This window comes from Monodon monoceros, unplaced genomic scaffold (genome assembly GCF_005190385.1).
Source record: "Monodon monoceros isolate NGI ecotype Baffin Bay Population unplaced genomic scaffold, NGI_Narwhal_1 Super_Scaffold_17, whole genome shotgun sequence".
Classification (NCBI taxonomy): Eukaryota; Metazoa; Chordata; class Mammalia; order Artiodactyla; family Monodontidae; genus Monodon; species Monodon monoceros.
Window position 1 is genome coordinate 22,475,912 of NW_021703773.1, and position 21,228 is coordinate 22,497,139.

At 48.3% G+C, this 21,228-nt stretch overlaps 1 protein-coding gene across 2 annotated transcripts in view; it reads left to right on the top strand.

Moving 5' to 3' along the window:
• Positions 1 to 21,228, top strand: part of ENPP6 (ectonucleotide pyrophosphatase/phosphodiesterase 6) — a 92,314-nt gene that overhangs the window by 62,544 nt on the left and 8,542 nt on the right. For both annotated transcript variants that reach the window (XM_029226211.1, XM_029226210.1), the window contains exons 3-6: positions 1,191 to 1,302; positions 5,823 to 5,964; positions 7,121 to 7,300; positions 9,813 to 9,950. In XM_029226211.1, coding sequence (XP_029082044.1) covers positions 1,191 to 1,302; positions 5,823 to 5,964; positions 7,121 to 7,300; positions 9,813 to 9,950 — 572 coding nt within the window. The remainder of the gene's footprint in view (positions 1 to 1,190; positions 1,303 to 5,822; positions 5,965 to 7,120; positions 7,301 to 9,812; positions 9,951 to 21,228) is intronic.

The window sequence follows — 21,228 nt, forward strand, 5'->3', positions numbered from 1 at the left end:
ACATAAGGATCATACCAAGTGTAAGTGGGAATCATTTTCTCTGGGCTACAGAAAAGCTCACCATCTGGTCTCCAGACCCCCTTGCCTGGGAACGTTACCGTGCTTGCTGTTCTACACACACACCTTATTGTTTCTCACTTTGAACTGTGCTTCCGCTGCTGTCTTTGCTTGGACGTCCCTTTCTTCCCACTTCTAACCCCAACGCATGGGCCAGACACAGTCTGTAAGACTGAGTCCAACACGGGGATTTGAGGAAAGCTTCCAGAAGGAAATAATATCTGCATTAAATGTGCCTTGCCTGAGTCCTCTCACCACCCAGTAAATGTGCACTTCACTTTAGACTTCAACTATTACACTGTTTGCACGGAATCCTCCTCCTACTAGGCTAGATTCCGGGATGCCACAGGATGGAGCAAACACAAGTAGAATTAAATACACCACTATGTCTGAACGTAGTGACTAGTTCATAGTCGGTGCCCAGTAAATACACCCAACTAACAAACTGAGACTGGCACGTTCCTCTCCTGCCCTATTTTCTGATAATGAGGTTGGATGTCTCTTCCTCGGGGCAACCATTTCAACTTGTTCAGGGGCCTGGGGCAGAAAAGCTGAAGCCACAGCAGCTCCCAACATCTGAATACTTTCATTCTTTTACTTCATTTTGGGAGAGGTAAGGGGACGGCTCAGGACCCTTGCTTTAACTCAGTGATTTTTAGACTTGCCCATCAGTGCAGTACTTCTGAGTCCAGCTAGACTAGTGAAGTCTTTATTTTCTTATTCCCAGGCGAATCAGATATTAACCTCATACATGGTTCTAGAATAGGCAAAGATGCACTAGAAGAATTAGTAGTTATAAAAAATCTATAGAAAAAAGTTTCAATTGAGACATTCTGTGTACTAATTAATTTTTGTTATTGTTGTTTCAAATTGGGAAAGACAACCATTAACCAATTTTTGCCAGTCCCTGTCATGAGACACCAGTGCTGTATAGGAATGACGTTTAAGGGCCTCTGCTCCAGTTAAACAAAATTAGAATTAAATACACCACTTATCAATAATACATTCTTTTATTTCATGAAAAGGAATAAAAATTTTTGTTTTGACTAATGGTATTTGCTTCCTAAAATAGGCTCATCACCCTACCTTGATTATTGAAGAAAGTAACCATTTACTGTCTTTTTCCTTCTTAGGCTGTGAGGTTGAGATTCTTGGTGTCAGACCTACTTACTGCCTAGAATATAAAAATGTCCCAACGGATATCAATTTTGCCAATGCAGTCAGCGATGCTCTTGACTTCTTCAAGTAAGTGTCCCAAATTCTTAGCCATGCCACTCTTCTTCCTGTTTCCAGGACCAATAATGAATGCTAAAGTGGATTAAAAAGGCTTGGTATAGGTGAAGTATGTCTCAGAGAGGTAGTGAGCCTCTCACACGGTGATTGCTACCCTCTAGTAGAGGATGATTGTGTGTTGAGTAATTTTAGGTAGGGGCACCCTTTGGAAACGTTGAATTGAGAGCAAGGAAGTCCCCAGGGGTTGAGGACTTTCTTCTTTGTGTTGATGGAAAATAGAGAAGCAATGTGAATGTCAGCATTTCTCTAATCATGATATAGTGAATGCCTGACTCTCCAAAGATATAAGTTTTTGACAAAAGAAGGAAGATCTTTGGTGGAATAAGTTTGGAAAAATTGTCTACTCTGCCATCTTCTTGGAAATGTACAAAGCCTATTACCATATTAGTACATAGAACCTTTTTTTTTTCTCTTCCACATGGAACTATCACACCCAGTTTGAAAAATGCAGAAATCAGTAATGGTCTGAATAGCACACGAGTGTGTCAGGGAAACTGACTTATTTCTAAGTTTTCAATTAAAAAAAAATGTATGTATTTATTTATTTTTGGCTGGGTTGGGTCTTTGTTGCTGCGTGCAGGCTTTCTCTAGTTGCGGCGAGAGGGGGCTACTCTTTGTTGTGGTGCACAGGCTTCTCATTGCGGTGGCTTCTCTTGTTGTGGAGCATGGGCTCTAGGCGCGCAGACTTCAGTAATTGTGGCACACGGGCTCAGTAGTTGCGGCTCGCGGGCTCTAGACCGCAGCCTCAGTAGTTGTGGCGCACAGGCTTAGTTGCTCTGCAGCATGTGGAATCTTCCCGGACCAGGGCTCAAACCCGTGACCCCTGCATTGGCGGGCAGATTCTTAACCCCTGCGCCACCAGGGAAGTCCCTCAATTTTTTTTTAACACTCAGCAACTACAACCATTCCTTTAACCACTCTCTCTCCCTAATTCTCTGCAACCCACTTCAGTAAGGAAAATTGATGTGACATTGTGAACTCTTTACATTGAAAAGAAATCTGGACAGGATCCTAAGGTGATGGGAGATCTGGGTGTCCCTGAAATCCAGGGTTGGGGGCCTCTTGCAGCTCTCAGGTAATTGGGCCGCTGGCTACATGTCCTTCTGGCATGGTTCCTGGGCTGAAAGCTATAAATGGCCAATAACAGATCTGCAGGCGTTTCCACCCATCACTCCTCACCCAACCGCTCCATTACAAATGAGCTGACCAGTGATGGAGACCAGATCCATGTGGAAAACAGCTGGCCACCAAGAATTTGTCAGCTAAACTCCAACAGGCAAGAGCTCTTAGCCCTTGAAGACTCAGGTCCCTCATGAATCAATGAGCTCCAACATAGAAGTCTTTCACAAAAGGCATATGTATAAATCCCTGAATCTCAACCATCACAGTTCCAGTGTTCCTGGCATCTGGGGTTGACAGCTTCCTGACACAAAGCCATCAGGTGAATCTGTGAGACTTACTAGCTTTCTGATCACACGGAGATTTATGAATATGGCAAATAGCCTTAAAGAAACCAGCCCAGTGGCTGCTGTATTAAGGTGAAGTGTCTAAAATGTAGTGACCTGAAAGCATTTCATTGAGCTTTAGTGCAACCAGTAAACCTTGTGAAATTTTTCCCACATACAAGCCCCACCCTGGAAGTGTACACACCTAAACATAGGATGTTCTGTGTGAACCAGTGCATCTGGGATGCTACAGGCACAAGTACAAAAGGCAGCTAAGTGCGGAGACATATCCGAGGGTATGATTTTGTGGAAAGTTCCATTATGTTCAAATGTGGTGGAGGAAATGCCATCAGTCCATCAGTGTAATGAACATGGGCCTCAAAAGAGTTTAGGGATATGTATGAAAATGCCATTCCCAAGTTAGAACTTTTCCCTACTGCCTACACACGTGTGGAACCCTTAGTGACTTTTTGTTCTCTGCTGTCTGTAGATGCAGGGGGCATTTGTATTAGTCATTCATACACTAGCGAGTATGAATGATGATAATATTATTTGTGAGAAACAAGCAAATAATAACTTACCCCAATCCCCATTGTGGAGGAGGGGGGACATGGTATTTGTTAAAGAAGGGCCAGTCTGTTTTGTTCTAAAAGGAGAAAAGAAAACTTGACTAGCAATTTCCCTTAACTGGAAACCAGCATATCCTCCAAACTGTGAATGAAGTACACCTCAGGGTACAAGAACATCACAGCATCATTAAAAGGTGTGCCCTCTTGGCAAGTATGACCATGGTGAAGGAAGATGCCAGGCTGAACATTCTCTGGAACCGATCCCCGTGTAGTGAATGGAGTCGGTGTGGACATTCAAAAGCCCGGGCTGGTGGAGTCAAGTGTTCTGACCTTGGACGTGGGAAGTTCACATCTCCAGTCCTAGCCATGTCTCAGAGGTCCGTGAGGCCTAGAATCCCTTTTGGCCTATTTCCTCATCTGCAAAATCTGCAGATGCTTTTCTCTAGGGACGCTTTTCATCTCAGATCCAGAATCTGGAGGCACATCCAAGCCGCAGACGTAGAGCTCATGCCGAGAGATGAAAGTGACTCCGTTTCACTGCTGCCTTTGCCTTGTCTCACGCCCCACTTTCTTGGGGTTGGTGGGATTCTTATAGCAGAATAAGAACCACTTCCACGTGGTCATTTGGCTTTAGCAGAATGTTTCCCCATTGGTGCGGGCTGTTGCGTTCTCTCAGAGTATTTGGGTCAGGGTGTCGGAGCTCCACCTGGGTCTCAGTGCTGGCTCCACTTCTCATGAGCTGTGTGATGTGGGCAACAGTACTGAACTCTCTGTTTAACGTATTCCTGCCTGATAGGGTTGCTGTGAGGATGAATTACTATAATGTATGAAAAGCCCTCAACGTAGTGCCTGACCTAGAATAACTATGATTTATTGAGCACTTACTATTATTATACCTTCAACTGACAGTTACAGAGCTCCTACTGTATGCCAGACCCTAGGCTGAGCTGAGACACAACGGAGAATGAATGCATCCCAGGGTGAAAAACCCCGCAATTTAGAGGGGAGGGAAGGACACATAAACGGGCAATTACCGCACAGTGTGAAAAATCACAACCCAGAGATGAACCAGGAAAGCCGTGGGAGTGCCCAGGAGGGCCACCCACCTGAGCCTGGGCCTCAGGGATGCTTCCTAGAAGAAGCACCATCTTCCTGAGACCGGAAGGATGGGAGGGGTTGTGCAAACCACGCTCTGGAACTGCTGTGAGGTTCTTTTTCCTCTTCTGTGGATTGCAATGCCCAAGGCACCACAGGCACTAAGGATACATTCCAAGTGTCAGGGGAGACCACACCAGGAGAGACCAGGCCGCCTCACTTGTGTGTTTGTTTAAATAGAGTTTTGCAAGAGAAATAAGGCAGTCTGCCAAGAGGATTATTTATTAACCCTTAAAGTCCAAACAAAGGAGTTAGCCTTCATTCCTTTTCCACTGCTTCCTCTTGTCAGTCGCTGTTACTGCTACCCTCACCATCACCATCATCAGCGTCATTGCTCTGTTCAGGTGCTTTGGGGGACGTTGTGGGCAGGGCAGTCACAGTGGGAAGCTGTGCGCTGTGTGGAGGAGGGGGAACATTGCACGGTGTTTTCTCCCCCACCCCCCGACTCCCTCAGCCTCCTACTCCAGGTTTGTCACTAGTTCCCACTCAGTCTCAGCTTCGCACGGAGGGTTAAATAGTTGGATTTTTACCACCAGTACTCTGGCCGAGGGGGGCGTTTTTCCGGGATGCAGAAAGTGTGGTCAGTGCTAGAATTCACCCTGTGCCCACCCTGGAGCTGACCCTTCCTGGGTCCCCAGAGACATCAGGCCCTGAACACAAACACAAACCTGTCTGCCTCCTGCAAGGTTGCCTGGTAAAGCTTGTTCTTATTCTTGTGGGTCAGTGAAACCTACAGTCTAGTGTTTTATTTAGAGGCTCCCTCGAAGACCAGCAATAATGGAGGAGACTTTTTTTTTTAACATTTTTATGGGAGAATAATTGCTTTACAATGGTGTGTTAGTTTCTGCTGTATAACAAAGTGAACCAGCTATACATATACATATATCCCCATATCTCCTCCCTCCTGTGTCTCCCTCCCACCCTCCGTATCCGAGGAGACGTTTTTTGAATGATTGCTTCTCTTTTCTCTGAGCTTCTGGTGACAGCTGGTGGTGAGGGGAGTTATCAGAACTGTCCCCTGCCTGTCGCCACCTCTTCCGACTCCTGGGTCATGATGAGCTGAGAGGCGAGGTGACCCATAAGCATGCTCCCTGACTTTTGTCACCAGGGTGCCCGGGACTGGCACCTTCTCCAAGGTTCTCTCTCCCTTGGAGAACCCCCTTGTTCTTTTTAAGGTATCGCTGTGCCTGGACCACAGGGCAGGGGCTGGAGGATGCCCATGCCTCCGCCAGGACCGCCGGGTGGGAGGGGGGAAAGCTGGCAGGGCCTCTCTCAGCTCTCACCCTGCCTGCCCCCTCCCCAGGAGCGGCCAGGCGGACCTGGTGGCCATCTACTACGAGCGCATCGATGTGGAAGGCCACCACTATGGGCCCTCGTCGCCACAGAGGAAAGAAGCCCTGAGGGCCGTGGACACCGTCCTGAAGTACATGACCACGTGGATCCAGGTGACCGAAAACCAGGACCACTGGGCTAACCTTCCCTCTGTCACTCTTCTTCTGTCTCCTTGACTGTCACACCCCTCGACATCTTCCTTCTTACTGCTGAGAGCTGACTGGGCCAGCTCAAGGGTCTGAGGGGTCTCTTTTCATCACACAATGCCTCCCCAGGTACCACGAGCTCCCTTGTCTTACAGCCAGGCCAGTGGCACTGCAATGACCCAGATCTGCATTACCGCCTGGCTCAGCTGGCGAGATGGCCTGATGCTTTACCAAACCATTAAGTCTGGTAACCAGATTGGCGTGGGTGTGGAACCCAGGCCTGGGTTCTCTCCCTGATTCTGCCACACCCTTACTGAATGACTTTTAGCAAAGTATTACTTTTAAACTTTAAAAAATTTTATTTTTTATTGAAGTATAGTTGATTTACAATGTTGTGTTAGTGTGTTAGTTTCAGGTGTACAGCAAAGTGATTCAGATATATATATATAGAGAGAGAGGTAGATAGATTATATATGGTTCTTTTCCATTATAGGCTATTACAAGGTATTGAATACAGTTCCCTGTGCCATGCAGTAGGTCCTTGTTGTTTATTTTATGTAAGTAGTGTGTATATGTTAATCCCAAACTCCTAATTTATCCCTCTCCTGCCACTTTCTCTTTGGTAACCATAAGTTTGTTTTCTGTCTGTGAGTCTGTTTCTGGTTTGTAAGTGAGTTCATTTGTATCATTTTTTAAAATCCCATATATAAGTGATGTCACATGATATTTGTCTTTGTCGGACTTAAAATATTACTTTTTTAAACTTTCGTGGGGTTAATTTTTCACACGTGTAAAACGGGCGAGTGATAGTTGTATTCCCACACAAGTTGGTTGAAAGACCCAAAGAGGATGAAAACAGAAAGGCTACCTTAAAAGGCTGGCGCCTCATATGTATTATGTTCCGCGCTAATCGGACGGGCACTGGCTCTCTCGTTCCCTCCCTGCAGCGCTTCTGCTACGATTTTGCACCGTGTCTTATAGCGCAGACAAGCAGATGGTTAAATTCAGAACTGGGGAAGCAGGCTTTCTCCTATAACCTGTAGTTGAAAACACCTCTTTGTCAGACAGCTGGTGTAAGAGGGTCCCCGTCTCGGCGCCGTCCTGACTGCCTGTCTCCCCACAGGAGCGCGAGCTGCAGGACGACCTCAACGTCATCATCTTCTCTGATCACGGGATGACTGACATTTTCTGGATGGACAAAGTGATTGAGCTGGATAAGTACATCAGCCTCCATGACCTGCGGCAGGTGAAGGACCGAGGGCCGGTTGTGAGCCTGTGGCCGGCGCCCGGGAAGCATTCTGAGGCAAGACGGGGGAGAAGGGTGGGTGGGGGGGGGGACGGGGCCAGAGCGCACCCTCAGAGGCCATGACTCTGCACTGAGTCTGTGTGTAGCTTTAAGGCGGAGGCACAGGGCAGCCTCGGGAGCCGGGACTCTGGCGGCAGATGACCCACCTGCCCCCGTCCTCGCCGAGTGACCTCGGTCCAGTGCTTCATCCTCCCGTGTCTTCCTTTCTCTGAAGCGGGCACTGAACGTTAGTGGGCACGAAACGAGACGAGGGTGTGCAGCGCCCAGCACGTGGCGCGGGGCCGGTTCGTTCTTGGCCAAAATGCAGCCCTTCTCCTGCGCAGCTGGGGACAGCGGAAGCCGGCACAGAAGGCCCTTCTCTGGAGGAAAGCCGCCAGGCTGACCTGTTCTCATCAGGGACTGGAGAGAAGAAGGCGACGGACGAGCACAGGCTGAGGCCGCGTGTGCCATGGGTCGGCCCCGTAGCTCGGAGCCACGCGGCCGGCCGGGGTTCAGACCCCCGCTCTCAGCAGCCGAGCAGCTCCCTAAGCGGCCCTCCTGCGCTTCTCTGCTGCGTGTGCTGACTGACGACACGGTAGCTGCCCTCCTGGGCGGCCGTGAAGCACGGGAAGCAGCTGGGTCCGCTGCAGGGACGATGTGTGTGTCGCCTACGGCGATTACCACCATCCAAGGGGGCGTCCCCACGAGGCCGTGGCGGAGTTCCCACGGCGTGCAGATGGCGTGGGGCAGGGCTCCCGGGGACTTGGCACGCTCGATGACTAGGCCCCTGCTTACCCCTCCCTCCAAACAATCCTTCCCTCCGAGTGGAGGGTAAACCACGCTGAGAAGGTGAAGGAGCGAGTGGCCCCGCCGGCTGACTGCTTTGGCCCGTGTGGCCTGGGCGTCTCCCAGCACAGGCTCTGGGCCTCTATCCCCTGGGGGAGGCCTCCACCGCTGCCAGGGGCGGTGCATCGGCAGGGAGATGGGAATCAGCCTTGGCTGGGCCGGCTGCCTGCCCTGCTTCCCTACGGCAGGTGTAGGCTGGGATCCGGCCGTTCTGGCCCAGACAGAGACCTTCCTCCCAGCCCTGACCACTCCCTCCCACATGAGAGTCCGAGATCTGTGTGTCTGGGGTTGAGGAACTCGGTGCCCGCAGTGTGGCTTCTCCCCAGCCTCGTCCCCTTCCCCCGACGGGTGCCCCCTTTTCTCAGGCTCCACGGTCAGCAAGTGGAGGTGCTGAATATGTTTGCACAGGCTTCTCGTGAACTCCTTAAATATGAAACTGGGAAGAATATTTTACACGTTGGCAGGTCCCACAGTAAATGGCTTCTTGCAAAGAAGTTCTGTTTTCCTGGCAAGGAACATCATCTGTTATCTCCTATCTGGCACCTAGGGACATGCCGCCTCCAGGATGCTAGAGCATCAACAGCTCACGAGCTGGGAAGAGCTTCTTTCTTCCAATGTGGTGTGTACATCAGGCAGTTGCAAGCTGCCTAAAACAGTTGGTAGATTATTCAGAACTGGGGCTATGTTTGGGTGACACTTTGTCACGTGACGGACACAACAGTTTGTGAGGCCCGTTATGTGCCATCAGAGTTTTCACTTATGCAAAATCTTTCTGGTAATGCCCCCTACTTTTCTTAAGAATTATGGATTTTCTTAAGTAGGAAATCAACTCCTGGGGCCAGTAGAAACTCTACTAAACAGCCTAAAGACTAATTATTTCCCAGAGTTGAATTGATAAACTCAATTTTATATTCAGTTCTACCCAGGAATATATGCCAGCTTTGGCTAAGGGCCAACAAATCAACACCAGCCGGTTGATTTTAATTTTAGCCATAAAGATTTAAGCTGCTGCTAAATATTGGAAAGAGGTACAGGGTTTACATCTTCATCAGAAAATTAGCAGTGTAATTAATGGCAAACAGTCACTAGTATTTTAAAATCAGGCATAGGGCTTCCCTGGTGGCGCAGTGCTTAAGAATCCGCCTGCCAGCGCAGGGGACACGGGTTCGAGCCCTGGTCTGGGAAGATCCCACGTGCCGCGGAGCAACTAAGCCTGTGGGCCACAACTACTGAGCCTGTGCTCTGGAGCGTGCCAGCCACAACTACTGAAGCCCGTGCCACAACTACTGAAGCCCGCGCGCCTAGAGCCCGTGCTCCGCGGCAAGAGAAGCCACTGCAATGAAGACTAGCTCCCACTTGCCGCAACTAGAGAAAAGCCCACGCCCAGCAACAAAGACCCAACGCAGCCAAAAATAAATAAAAATAAAATAAATAAATTTATTTTAAAAAATCAGGTGCAGCTAGGACATGCTCTAGGTCTAGTCAAAGAATAAATGCTTTTCTTTGATCTTGGTGGTGTTTAACGTCAGGCAGAACAATTTCTCATTCACCTTTTTATTTTACTGTAGGATTTTTGACATAAATAAGTTTTTATAAAGTCCTTCCTCTCCTCCAGGTCCAATAAATATTCACATACATTTAAGAGAGAGAATGCAAAACTGGTCATTCTTGGTTATCTTTGCAGATATATAACAAATTGAGAACAGTGGAGCACATGACTGTCTACAAGAAGGAGGCCATCCCGAGCAGGTTCTACTACAAGAAAGGGAAATTTGTCTCTCCTTTGACCTTAGTGGCCGATGAAGGATGGTTCATAACTGAGGTAAATATAAAACATATGATAAGATATTCATTATACAAATTCTTTCAAACAGCCAAAGGTAAACAATTATTTACCTTTTCCACCTGAAAAATTTCACTTTTGCTTAAGTCTCATTTGTTGTATTATTTCCTTCTTTAGAGAATCCAGAGGCTTGGTCAGGTGACTCTGTAGACACAAACTGGAGACTCCGACCCAGAGCCATGGTTTAGACTTCATGGCTCCAGACTTGCTGTATTTTAACAAATGGGCCTTAACTCAATTACCCAGGCTTACAGTGTAACCTATTCAGTTTAAAGTGGAACAGTTACTGTGAACCAAAGCAATTGCTTTAGGGCAGCGAAAAGCCAGGAGAGGCTTGGCTTTGCTTTCACCTTAAAGGGAAATGATTGGCAGACAAAAGTCCACAGGTCCAGGTCTCTGGTTTGCCAACTTGATTTTACAGAGCTTATCTTGCATTTTGGGCCCAAACCCTAATTGCCTGGTGCCCGGATGATTTCAGCAGCTTCCTCCATGCCCACCTGGACTCCAAGCTCACCAGGCCCTTGCATCAGCTTCTGATACCCGGCCAGCTGGTAAGGCACCCCAAAGGGGAATCCGCAGTCACGTCCTGTTTAGAGTCAGTTCCCAGCCAGGGCCTGGATCACTGTCAGTATGAGTACGAAGCTGGGTTACAAACTGATCAGACTACAGGCTAAAAGAGAGTAGCAGGTGTTGGCGCATGAGGGTTGTTGGTCGAGGCCAACAAAGTACAGTCAAATTCGAGGTTGCGCATCTGTAGATTCAACCAACTCTGATCAGAAATATTCAGGGGGAAAAAAATCCAGAAATTTCCAAAAAGCAAAACTTGAATATGCTGGATGTTGGCAACCATTTACCTCACATGTTCATTGTATTTACCACTGTTTACAAAGCATTTCATTGTATTAGGTATCATAAGTAATCCAGAGATGATGTCACATATACAGGAGGATGTGTGTAGTTATATGCAAGTACTGCGCTGTTTTGTATAAGGGATTTGAGCATCTACAGATTTTGGTATCCGAGGGGATCCTGGAAACAATCCCCTGTGGCTACCGAGGGACGACTGTATAAGGCCTAAGAGTGGTATTTAATCTGCCAGAGTGAGGGCAGGTGGCGATGGGCAGAAATACCGATCAGGCAAAATGAGTGGACATCTAGCGACCCAGGTGTGGAAAACGGGGATTCCCTGACGTAAACTTCAGTCGTTCGGGAGGACTGAGCTGTTCCTGTGTGCTCTCAGACCGGAGAAGCAGCTGGTCGCTGAGGAAACAAAGCAGAACTGGTCAGAAATGTCAGCTGCGCTGTCCGCGGCCAAGCTGGGTCCTCTGATCGGCAGACTTTGGCTTCCTATGCCATGTGATTTTGGAAGTTTCCAAGAAGGTCCCTCTGCCCCCTAACGCTCTCTCCTCTAAGTGCCCTAATGCTCCTGGTCACTTTATCACACCGTTTGAAGTTCACCCGGAGTGAGGTTATTCTAGGCTCATAGCGTTTTCATCTCCAGTGGTTTTCTTAGGACTTTGCACTGCACACACGTGCAGTCAGGTGGGTCACCTGACTGGGTACCTCTTCAATTTTATTCCATCAAGCCAACTTCCCAAGCCATACAAAAGGGCTTACATTTTGCAACTTGTTCCATTTAGAATATTCTGGTAAAATTGTTTTAAGTTTTTAAAAGCAAATAGGTGCTGAGGGTTAATCCACAGTTAACTGTCACTCATTTCTCTGTAGGACTATGTGCCTCTATTGTTTACTTTCTCACATTTAGCTGAAATCAACCACACTGAGAGGCTGGTCCGTGGCAGGGAGGGAGATTATAAGAGTACAGAGGTGATTTGAGATAATTTATGGAAAAACTGGCTTACATAGGGAGAGTGGCAAAGCCAGAGGGTGTCATGAAGACAGTGGACAGCTCATGAGGAGCCATCTCAATTCCTCCAGGAGGGGTGGACAGTCACCAGGGAAGTTGCTCCAGCCGTCAGTGCTGTCAGAGAAGGTTCAGTCTGGAAGTATCTGAACTGTCAATACAGTATCTTGGCATTAGCACATCTAGCAAGACGATGCACGTTTTCCCAATGAGTGATTAAAACACAGTGATGGGGAAACTTGGGGTATCAGTCAAGATGCTCTTGGTTATAAGTCACACACCACTTGAATAAATGGGTTAAATAATAAAGATTCATTATCTCACATAACTAGAAGTTTAGAGGTTAAAAGTTCCAGGGTGGTTCATCCAGCAACTCGGTATCAAGGCCCTGAGTCAGTTCTTCTGCAGTTCTTTCGGCTTTCCCTTCAGAGCACAAGATAACTGCTGTAGCTCCAAGCATCCCATCCTTCAGTTCATCCCAAAGCAGGAAAGCAGGGATGTGGCTTCTTCTTGTACATCTCATACTTTTATTAGGGAGCAAAATATATATCCCAGAATCAGAGGCAGATAGAAGTTTTGTGGGACTCTCATGATTATAATAAAATTAGGGGGAGGAGGTCTCTCTTTAAGAAAGTAATACTTAATTATGAATATAAAGTTAGATACAGGGACTTGGAAGAAACCCATGCAAGTGAGAAGTCCTGTTGCTTAAGCTTCTGTAACTGCCCTATAAATCCACCTCAGCCCAGAACCCACCAGCAAACTTCCCTTTAGGTCTCATCACTCAACTCACCAGTGTGGCTAGAAGACTCCTGCCTTGAGTCCGCTTTGGTCCTAAGATAGGGTACTGTGCTGACATGCAGGCCAGGGCACCACAATCGCAAGACCAGTGTGATACAGCAGCTGGGAATCAGGCAGACAAGGTCTCTGAAACTTAGATCAGCAGAGAAAAGGAGGGGAGAGGAGAGTGAGGACAAACGACACCATCGCTAACGTTCTGACTGGTGGTGGCCACTTAGGCCAGTGATGGATCCGACGATGCCGCCTCCCACCCCGCCTCCACTTCACTCGTACCTCCCCCGCTTCCCAGCATCCACCTGCTGAGGTCCAAGTACCTGCTCCCTTGCAGGAAACTGGCATATTCCACTGTCTGTTGAGAGTGAAGCAATATGGTAATTGTGCACTATATATTATATCATTATATCATTTCATATCACATATATCATATCATGTCATATTATATTGATTTTGTATGTATCACACAAATACACACACACACACATTTGTTTGTGTAAATCAAAACTAAGAGTCAACCAGTTAGCAAGGGCCGCCTGGTATTTCATCCTATGGCTTAAGAAGCAGAGAGAAACCATAAGAACGGAAAGGAAGAACGCCTATTGACAATGACTTGAATAGCTTTTAAAAAATATATAATTATTTCAAAAGGGAGATTTGAGGTAATTTTAAAATACTTGATGCAGAAATTTTTTTTAAAGAAGGAAATCAGAAGGAAGATAATAGGTTGAGAAAAAATAAAATTAGTTCTGAAGGACTAGTGTTAACCCCCTAAATGGAGAGACTGTCAGTGTTACCTCATTTCGCTTCAATTAGTAATAATGGGTATTATAAGACTAATCTTCACTTATCATGCCTGGCTCATTAGATACTATAGAATGACTCCTCCCCCGGAGATTCAATGAAGTGAACGTAAAGTTATTTTGCCTTTCGCACATATAAAAGATCTGTCAAGAAAAATTTCTTCTTAAAATGTTGGTTGGCAACATCGGCAACAATAATAATAGCCATCTTGGATTAAGTATCTCCTAGTTACCATTTCTGTTTCTCTCCATGACTCTGCATTGTAGATATTGCTAGTCCTGAAAATCACTTACCGTAACATAGAATGGAACACAAGGTGGTTCTGAGCTTCCTAGCCGCCAATTCAGAGAAGAAAGTGCAATCAGTTATATCAATGTAACGTACGGTGTCTGTAACATAAAAACACAAGTGTTTCTTGAGAAAATCATGCCGGTCCCTGGTCCTGAGAGAAATTTAGGTATTTTTTAGTCAATCTTTTGCGGTACCTTAGTTTTCTAGACTGAATACCTTAATCATTTTACTCCTGTCTTCAAATTTACGGATTTTTATTTTTAAGATTCGTATATGAAAATTTTAATTTCTGAGCCTACTTAGATTTAATACTGGGGTTTTATCTCTTTATCTTCTGAAAAATCCTAAAAACGAGTGCCCATTCTTTCCCTGCTGTCTTAGACTTTTTTCTTTTACATCTCTCTGTTGTTTATTATACCTACTTGACTATAGAGAATTGAAAACGCCGTTCTAGATCCCTGTCCCTGCACTGTGCCAGCACTATTAATCTCCCACGTTCTTATTTGCAAAATCTCTCCCCACATGGTAAAAGATCATTGTGTTTGCTCTGGAGCCTAACTACCAGCGCACAGCCCGGGTGAGGGTGCTCCTGTTCTGCATTGCACTTTGCATCTGCAGCGGGGCGAATTCTCAGCCCTGAAAGCAACTTCTCTGGGTCCAGGTTTGGATAGCGGATGAGTTTTTTTTTTTTTTTTTTTTTCTGGCTTTGACATGATTAGGAAAACAGCTGAGTCAGGACAAATCGATGCTGGTTGGGGCCAATAAAATAGAATCCCACCTCCTCTTCCTTTTTCCCTACAACCACCATCCCGTAAACATACAAGATTTGAGTTCCTTGGCAAAAATGCCATTCCCATCTAGACACCAACGTTTTGCCACCAATTTAAGTTTTGCAGACTCTGAGGCAGCTGCTCTAACAGGAAGATGCAACCGAGTTCTTTTTTTTTTTTTTTCTTAATGGTCACTTGGAGGGCTATCACTGAAAAAGATAAAGATAGGGAAACCTATTGACTTTGTCACCTGGAATTGCACAAGCATCCAGCGTGACGGCTGGCATCATACAAGAAGCTCCCTGCCCAGTGGCTTCCCCAGTTTGTTTCTCACTGTGCTCCTTAGTGTACAGACTAGATTTCCAACTACTGCCAGTCCCTTCTCTGGCCTCCCCTCCTGCAGGGGCAGAAACCTGAAGGTGTTCATCTTCCCAGAGGACTAACCATGAAGAGGCAAAAGACACAGGCCACCTGCCTAGGTTAAGCCCCAGCCTGTCACACCTGCCAAGCTCCTTTCTTCAAGGATGGAAACAGGGCTTCCTAAATGGAGGCCCCACCCCTCTGTCTCCCTGAGACCTGGTCACCATCCCCTGTAAACACTCTCTTTGCTTTTCCTTGCCAGGGGATGAGGGTCACGCTCTTCACGGAAGCATCTGAGCCCAGCACAAGGTGGCCTCACTCTCCCAGCCCATGTGGTTTTCTCACAGTCCTTTTCACTCACCCAGGCTCTGCACCCATCCCTCCACCAGGGGGCACTTGGAAAGGGGCTGGGGCAGACTGAGGTTGTCACAATGTCTAGCGTGGTCCGCGGGCCCTCAGGAGGCAGGTCCAGTGATGTTAAATGTCCTTGGCATGTGGGATAGGTAGAAACAACAGAGCAAAATGCAAAGTGGAGAAGTTCTGTGGGTAGTTTCCACCATACTCAAGTACATTCTTCCCAAATCCACATACCTAAAAAAATCACTCATCTGCTAAATTCAACAGACGTCTGCTGAGTGCCCGCTCCACGTAACCTACCAAAGTTCTGACTCCAATGAGAGCCAGGAGCCCCTGGGAGCTCCCTCACGGAGCTCACAGCCCAGGAAAGGAGCCAGATATGAAATAAGCACGCGTGCCATACAAAGGAATCAGCGTGCAGTTACAAAGCGCACTGCGTTATAATGGGGAAAGAGTGTCGTGAAAGAGACGGTCTGGGAGGAGAGGAAGCCTGACTCAGATGAGGGGCAGAAGGTCTCTGACAAAGTGACCTCCAGGCTGGAACTTGAAGGATGAGTGGCCGTCAGTGGGGCAGGGAAAAGGGGTTGCTTTCCTGGCCGACGGAGTGGGATACTGGAGGAATCTGAGGCAGGAAAGGGCCTTGAGAATTAGAGGAACTGAAAGGATGGACCCAGCGGCACGTGTGGGGAGTGAGGAGAGGGACAGCGACACGTCTGAGGCTGCCCAGGGCGGCGGGGCCTGAGCAGGCCCAGCCACGGGCAAGACTTCAAATCCCACCTTAAGTGCAAGGCAAAACCATCGGGAATTTCAACAAGGGGGGAGCGCGCTCCATAATCCTCGGGATACTGTAACGCACAACTCACAAGGAAAACAAGAGTCTGAGCAACTGAGGCTGTGAGCAGTCCCCCCCAGTTCTTATATTTCTTGTGTCTGCCCACTAAATATAGGGACAGGGAGTGCTGTAAAATCAATCTTTATTTATCACGGATCATTAGAACCTTTAGAATGAGCGCCCCACTACCACCCCCCAAAAGTTTCAATGACACATGCATCCAGTTATTGTGCATTTTTCAGATAATAAATATATCTAGAAAATTGTCTTTTAAAAATGTTGGTCGCGCTTCCCTGGTGGCGCAGTGGTTGAGAGTCCGTCTGCCGATGCAGGGGACGGGGGTTCATGCCCCGGTCCGGGAGGATCCCACGTGCCGCGGAGCGGCTGGGCCCGTGAGCCATGGCCAATGAGCCTGCGCGTCCGGAGCCTGTGCTCCGCAACGGGAGAGGCCACAGCAGTGAGAAGCCCGCGTACCGAAAAAAAAAAAAAAAAATGTTGATCAACAAGAACAGCAGTAATAATAGCACCTTGAATTAAGTGTCTCCTGCTTACTGTTTCTGCATTGTGGACGTTATCCCAATTTTACTGAGTTAAGTGAGGCTCAGAGTTTTAAATGTCTTGACTAAGGTCCCAGAGCTAGGAGGGAGTGACAAAGAATTACAACCCAGATGTAACCGTTAAGCACGAAGTCCATCCAGTTCTCCAAAGAGCCTTCAAATCTTCCACTAAAATGTTCAAGGTATTTCTGATTTCGTGGATTGGAATCATGGACTCACCCTTCTGATTCCTAGTGGGGTCTGGAGATAAGTCTCAGCTCCTTCACAGCAGTTCTAACGTTGGCATTCATTTTTTTCTTACTTTTGTCACAATGCAAAAAACTCTTCCTAACCAGCCCTCTCCTTTCCTCTCACCAACATGGGAGATTTGCACATAATTGAACCAGAATTTTCATATTTGTGAAAATGCTTTTTCTAATGCAAGACTCAAGCATCGGGTGTCAAGTGGTTGGATCCCAACGTACTTCATGCTCTCCTGACCTGCTCTCCGCACCTGTACTCAGTGGGTTCTGGTACCATCAATAGCCCAATAAACCATCAGTAGAATCCAGAGTGCCTTCTCCTTCCTGACTCCCGCCTGTTTTTTAAGCCCAACTCAAATACCATCTCTTCCATGAAATACCCAGCTCTTCCCTAATTTCCTCCATCTTGGAATCTCACAAAACCCTGAATCACTCCCCAGGTGCTGCACTTGTCTGTCGGCTTTTGAACTCTTCCTTCCTGGGGTGGAAGCTCCCTGAGGGCAGGTCTGTGGCATCTTGACCTTCGTTTTCCTCTGTGGAACCTAGTACACGGCAGAAACTCGGTACATGTTTGTGATATATGAATTAAGAGATGAATTCATAAATATTGAGACAGTTGGTTCTTGATTACTTGTTGACAGGTTGTTTATTTTGTAGGTTAGTAAATCAGTGACCAAATAGAGAGGAAAGCTGAGTCAGGCCTTTAACTTTGGCTAATTATTAGTAGCCCTAGAAGAGATTTCAACAGGTAAAAAGGTGTTAAACCACTAATGGCAATTGTCCTAGCTTTCGTTAGCCCACAGCTGGAGCCCAAGGGCAGCGGATACATCAGCTCTCCCCAGGCCCTACTCAGCTCCAGGGGCTAATTCCTGCGGCCTCTCCTGAACAGTGTCCACTTCATGCCACTGTGCTCAGAAAGTCAGCCAGATGCAGCCGGAAGCTGGTGAAAGACTGTGAGACAGGGCGCTTCATCGTTGATCTTCTGGGCTCTCGTCTGAGTGGAGGGAAATGCGGCAAATTCAGGCCCAAGCTTCCAAGGGAGGCCTGAATTTGTCTCCAGAGGAAAGATTTACTTTGAAAATTGGCAAAGGATATGAAATGCCGGGCTCAATTCTAAGGCCTGGGGTTGAATGGCAGTTGGGCCTGAACCCAAAATATTTGGGGAAATCAAGACAAGCTGGAGAATGTGGCTTCTGAGTTTTAGTGGCAGCTGGAGTGGTTTTGTCCAGGCCCAAGTAATGGAGCTTCAGGAAGCTGGTGTTGGGGGCTGGAAGCTGCTTGCTTTCTGGGGGTGACTAGGGTCATTGGTATGCACTGTCGGAGAGCACACGGACGCCCTCCTCACTGTTGGCACGCTTCAGTAAACATGGTCCGGGGGAGAAAAGAATAAAAGAAAGCCCATTGGGCTTCCCTGGTGGCGCAGTGGTTGGGGGTCCGCCTGCCAATGTAGGGGACGCGGGTTCGTGCCCCGGTCTGGGAGGATCCCACCTGCCGCGGAGCGGCTGGGCCCGTGAGCCATGGCCGCTGAGCCTGCGCGTCCGGAGCCTGTGCTCCGCAACGGGAGAGGCCGCAACAGTGAGAGGCCCGCGTACCGAAAAAAAAAAAAAAAAAAAAGGAAAGCCCATCCACTCAGTGCTCTCCTCCAACACCTCCCTCCACTCCAAGGAATTCTGCTGCCCTTGGTCCCTGCTGATTTTGCTGTCATTTTCCATTTCCAGAATTAGGCTGCATGTGGCAGCGGGCTTGCCAGGGTCAGACCGGGGCCTGAGGCCTGAGCAATTAAATTCCATCCTAGAAAGAGGCAGCCTTCTAAGATGGAGAAAGAGAAACTGTTGGGGGACAAGTCTTTGCAGTGGCGCATGGCAAACACACATCTGAAGGTTCACGACCACCGTTTCTGGGGGGCTCCAAGGAGTCATCCCCACAGGAAGCCCCTCGGGAGGAGGGTTTAAAATGACGATGCCACAAAACCAGAGACACGGTGCTTTGTAATAGACGCCTAGCTCGACCTTAACCCTAGCAGCAAAAGCCCAGAGCCAGGCGGACTGCGCTCCCTTCCACAAGAGTTCTAATCGAAGCCACTTCTGATACATCACTGGGTGCCTTTTCCAGCCTGAGATGATGTGAGTTTATTGCAACGTGGAGGGCATGGGAAGTCGCTATTATAACCCTGTCCTAGGGGAATAACGTAGATTTCATTTGTATTAGGCGCCTCACACACCTTAGACAGGTGTTCACATTTTATTTATTGATTTTAATTGGACCAGATTTCAACTTTGTTCCCTTGTGCCCTAGAGGTGGGGTGAGAGGCCTCATCAAGAGAGGAGGAGGGGGCCCTCGGGTCCCTGACCCTACTCCTCGACAGGAAGTACTCTTTTAGTGGCTGACACGAGGGGTGATGGTCAAAATGTTTAACCAACAGTGAACCTGGCGCCGGCCAATGAGCCTCGATGGCAGGTGGGAAAAGCCGGTCGGCCGCCCAGGTTCCTCTTTGGAAAGCAGCCTGTGTGAGCAATTCCATGCTGGACTCTGCGCCTACCGCGGGGAGGCCCTGTGCTGTCTCTGGCAGGGAGGCCCTGCGCTGCTCTGTGGGACCCCACGAAGGGGCCTGAGGCACAGCCTCTGACCTCAGCGTGGTAACCCAGCATAACGCGAAGCGTTCTCAGGAAACGACGGATACTCACTGAACACGGCACGGGACAGACGCCAGGTGAATGACTGCCAGTGGTTTCCAGGCCAGACGATGCATCCCAGTCACCTGGGGGACGATGATTAAATAGACAAGAGTTCCTGCCTTACGGACCTGCTGAAGCCAAATACCCAAAGTGGGAGCCGGGATAAGCTCAGGGCACTGTGTGCACAGCCAGGCTTGGGATCCAGCAGTATAGACGGTGAGTTTCAAGGGGGAAGACTGGAGAGCAGGTCACCCAGATGGAGCAGGGGGACCCAGACAAGACCCCGAACGGCGCCTCTGGCCTGGGAGGGAACCCACGAAGAACGGATTACCACCTCCTTGGCTGCCCCAAGAGAAGTCATTTTGGGTGCAAGGCAAGACCGGGAGTCCAGATGTTTTCCTGGAGCTGGAAAACATTTCCTGCGCCCTCAGGAGTATTCTTCTCTGTGGCTTGGTAGCCATTTTCTGATCTATGCCGAGGGGAAATCGGAAGGAGGCGGTGAGAAATATCCGTGCTAATATATTCCCCAAATGCAACAGTACAAAGCGAGTAAATGACCAGACAGTTTATCGAAGCAAGTGCCTCGGCCACGTGCAGACAGACAGTAATGACTACAGACTGTTCAGGCCACCCTCTGCTTCTTCCCAGCCTTCCATCCCCGCTTCCACCCTGATCCTCGTTCCCAGTGCCACCCCCATTTCTGACTGTGCTACCGAGACATCGCAGCTCAGCAGCAGAAGGGAATCCAAAAATGGCAAGTCAAAGAGATAGGTCCAGGCAGTCGTTGAACCAACTTCATTAACTGGTTTGCTGATTTGGGGGTAAACAGTGAATGCTACTTTTTTTTTTTTTTTAATGCCAAGGATGAATGAGACAAAGATCTCATTCAAAGACTTGTCTCCGACAAAGACACAAGTCTTATCTCCTAAGTAATCTGGCTTCCCCAGTTCAGCAGGCTTCTGGTAGACATTTCATGGTGAGCTGGTAGTGGAGTGAGGCATTAAAATACAACGCAGGCACCAAATAAAAGAACCCAAGTCTATAAACATAATAACAACCATTCCTCACAGTGAACTCTTTCTGGGTCCTTCCTGTTGGAAATGACGAACTAGTTTAGGGGCTCATGAAGGGGGGTGTCCCGGCACTGCTGTCCACCCATGTACAGAAGAGGGGTCCGGAAGGTACTGGAAGGTGCTGAACAGATGGACTTGGTGAGGATTTTATTTGAATTGACAAGAGAGTGTTCATTCCAGAGCGACCAACTTGCCCCGGTTCGCCTAGGCCTGTCCTGGTTTTAAAACAGGAAGTTTTGCATCCCTGGACCCCCTCAGTCCCCGACAAACCGGGACAGTCGGTCACCCTGTCGGACTGGCACAGCCTCGGGTAGACACCGCCTCACTCCTCCCGACAGCCTCGCGGTGCTTTCTTCTCACGCTCTCCCCACGTGCGGTCACTACACAAGGTCCCCTGGCCTCGCAGGGCCTCCTCTGTGTCAGCCCTTCCGCCACTCAGAGCTCCCTGGGGGCCGCTACTGCGGAGCCACAGGGCTGCCCGCGCTCTGCGTTAGAGCCTTCTGGTGGCCTCCTCACTCTCTCTGTCACACACACACACACAGACTCACGCTCACACACACACACAGACTCACGCTCACACACACACACACAGACTCACGCTCACACACACATACACAGACTCACGCTCACACACACA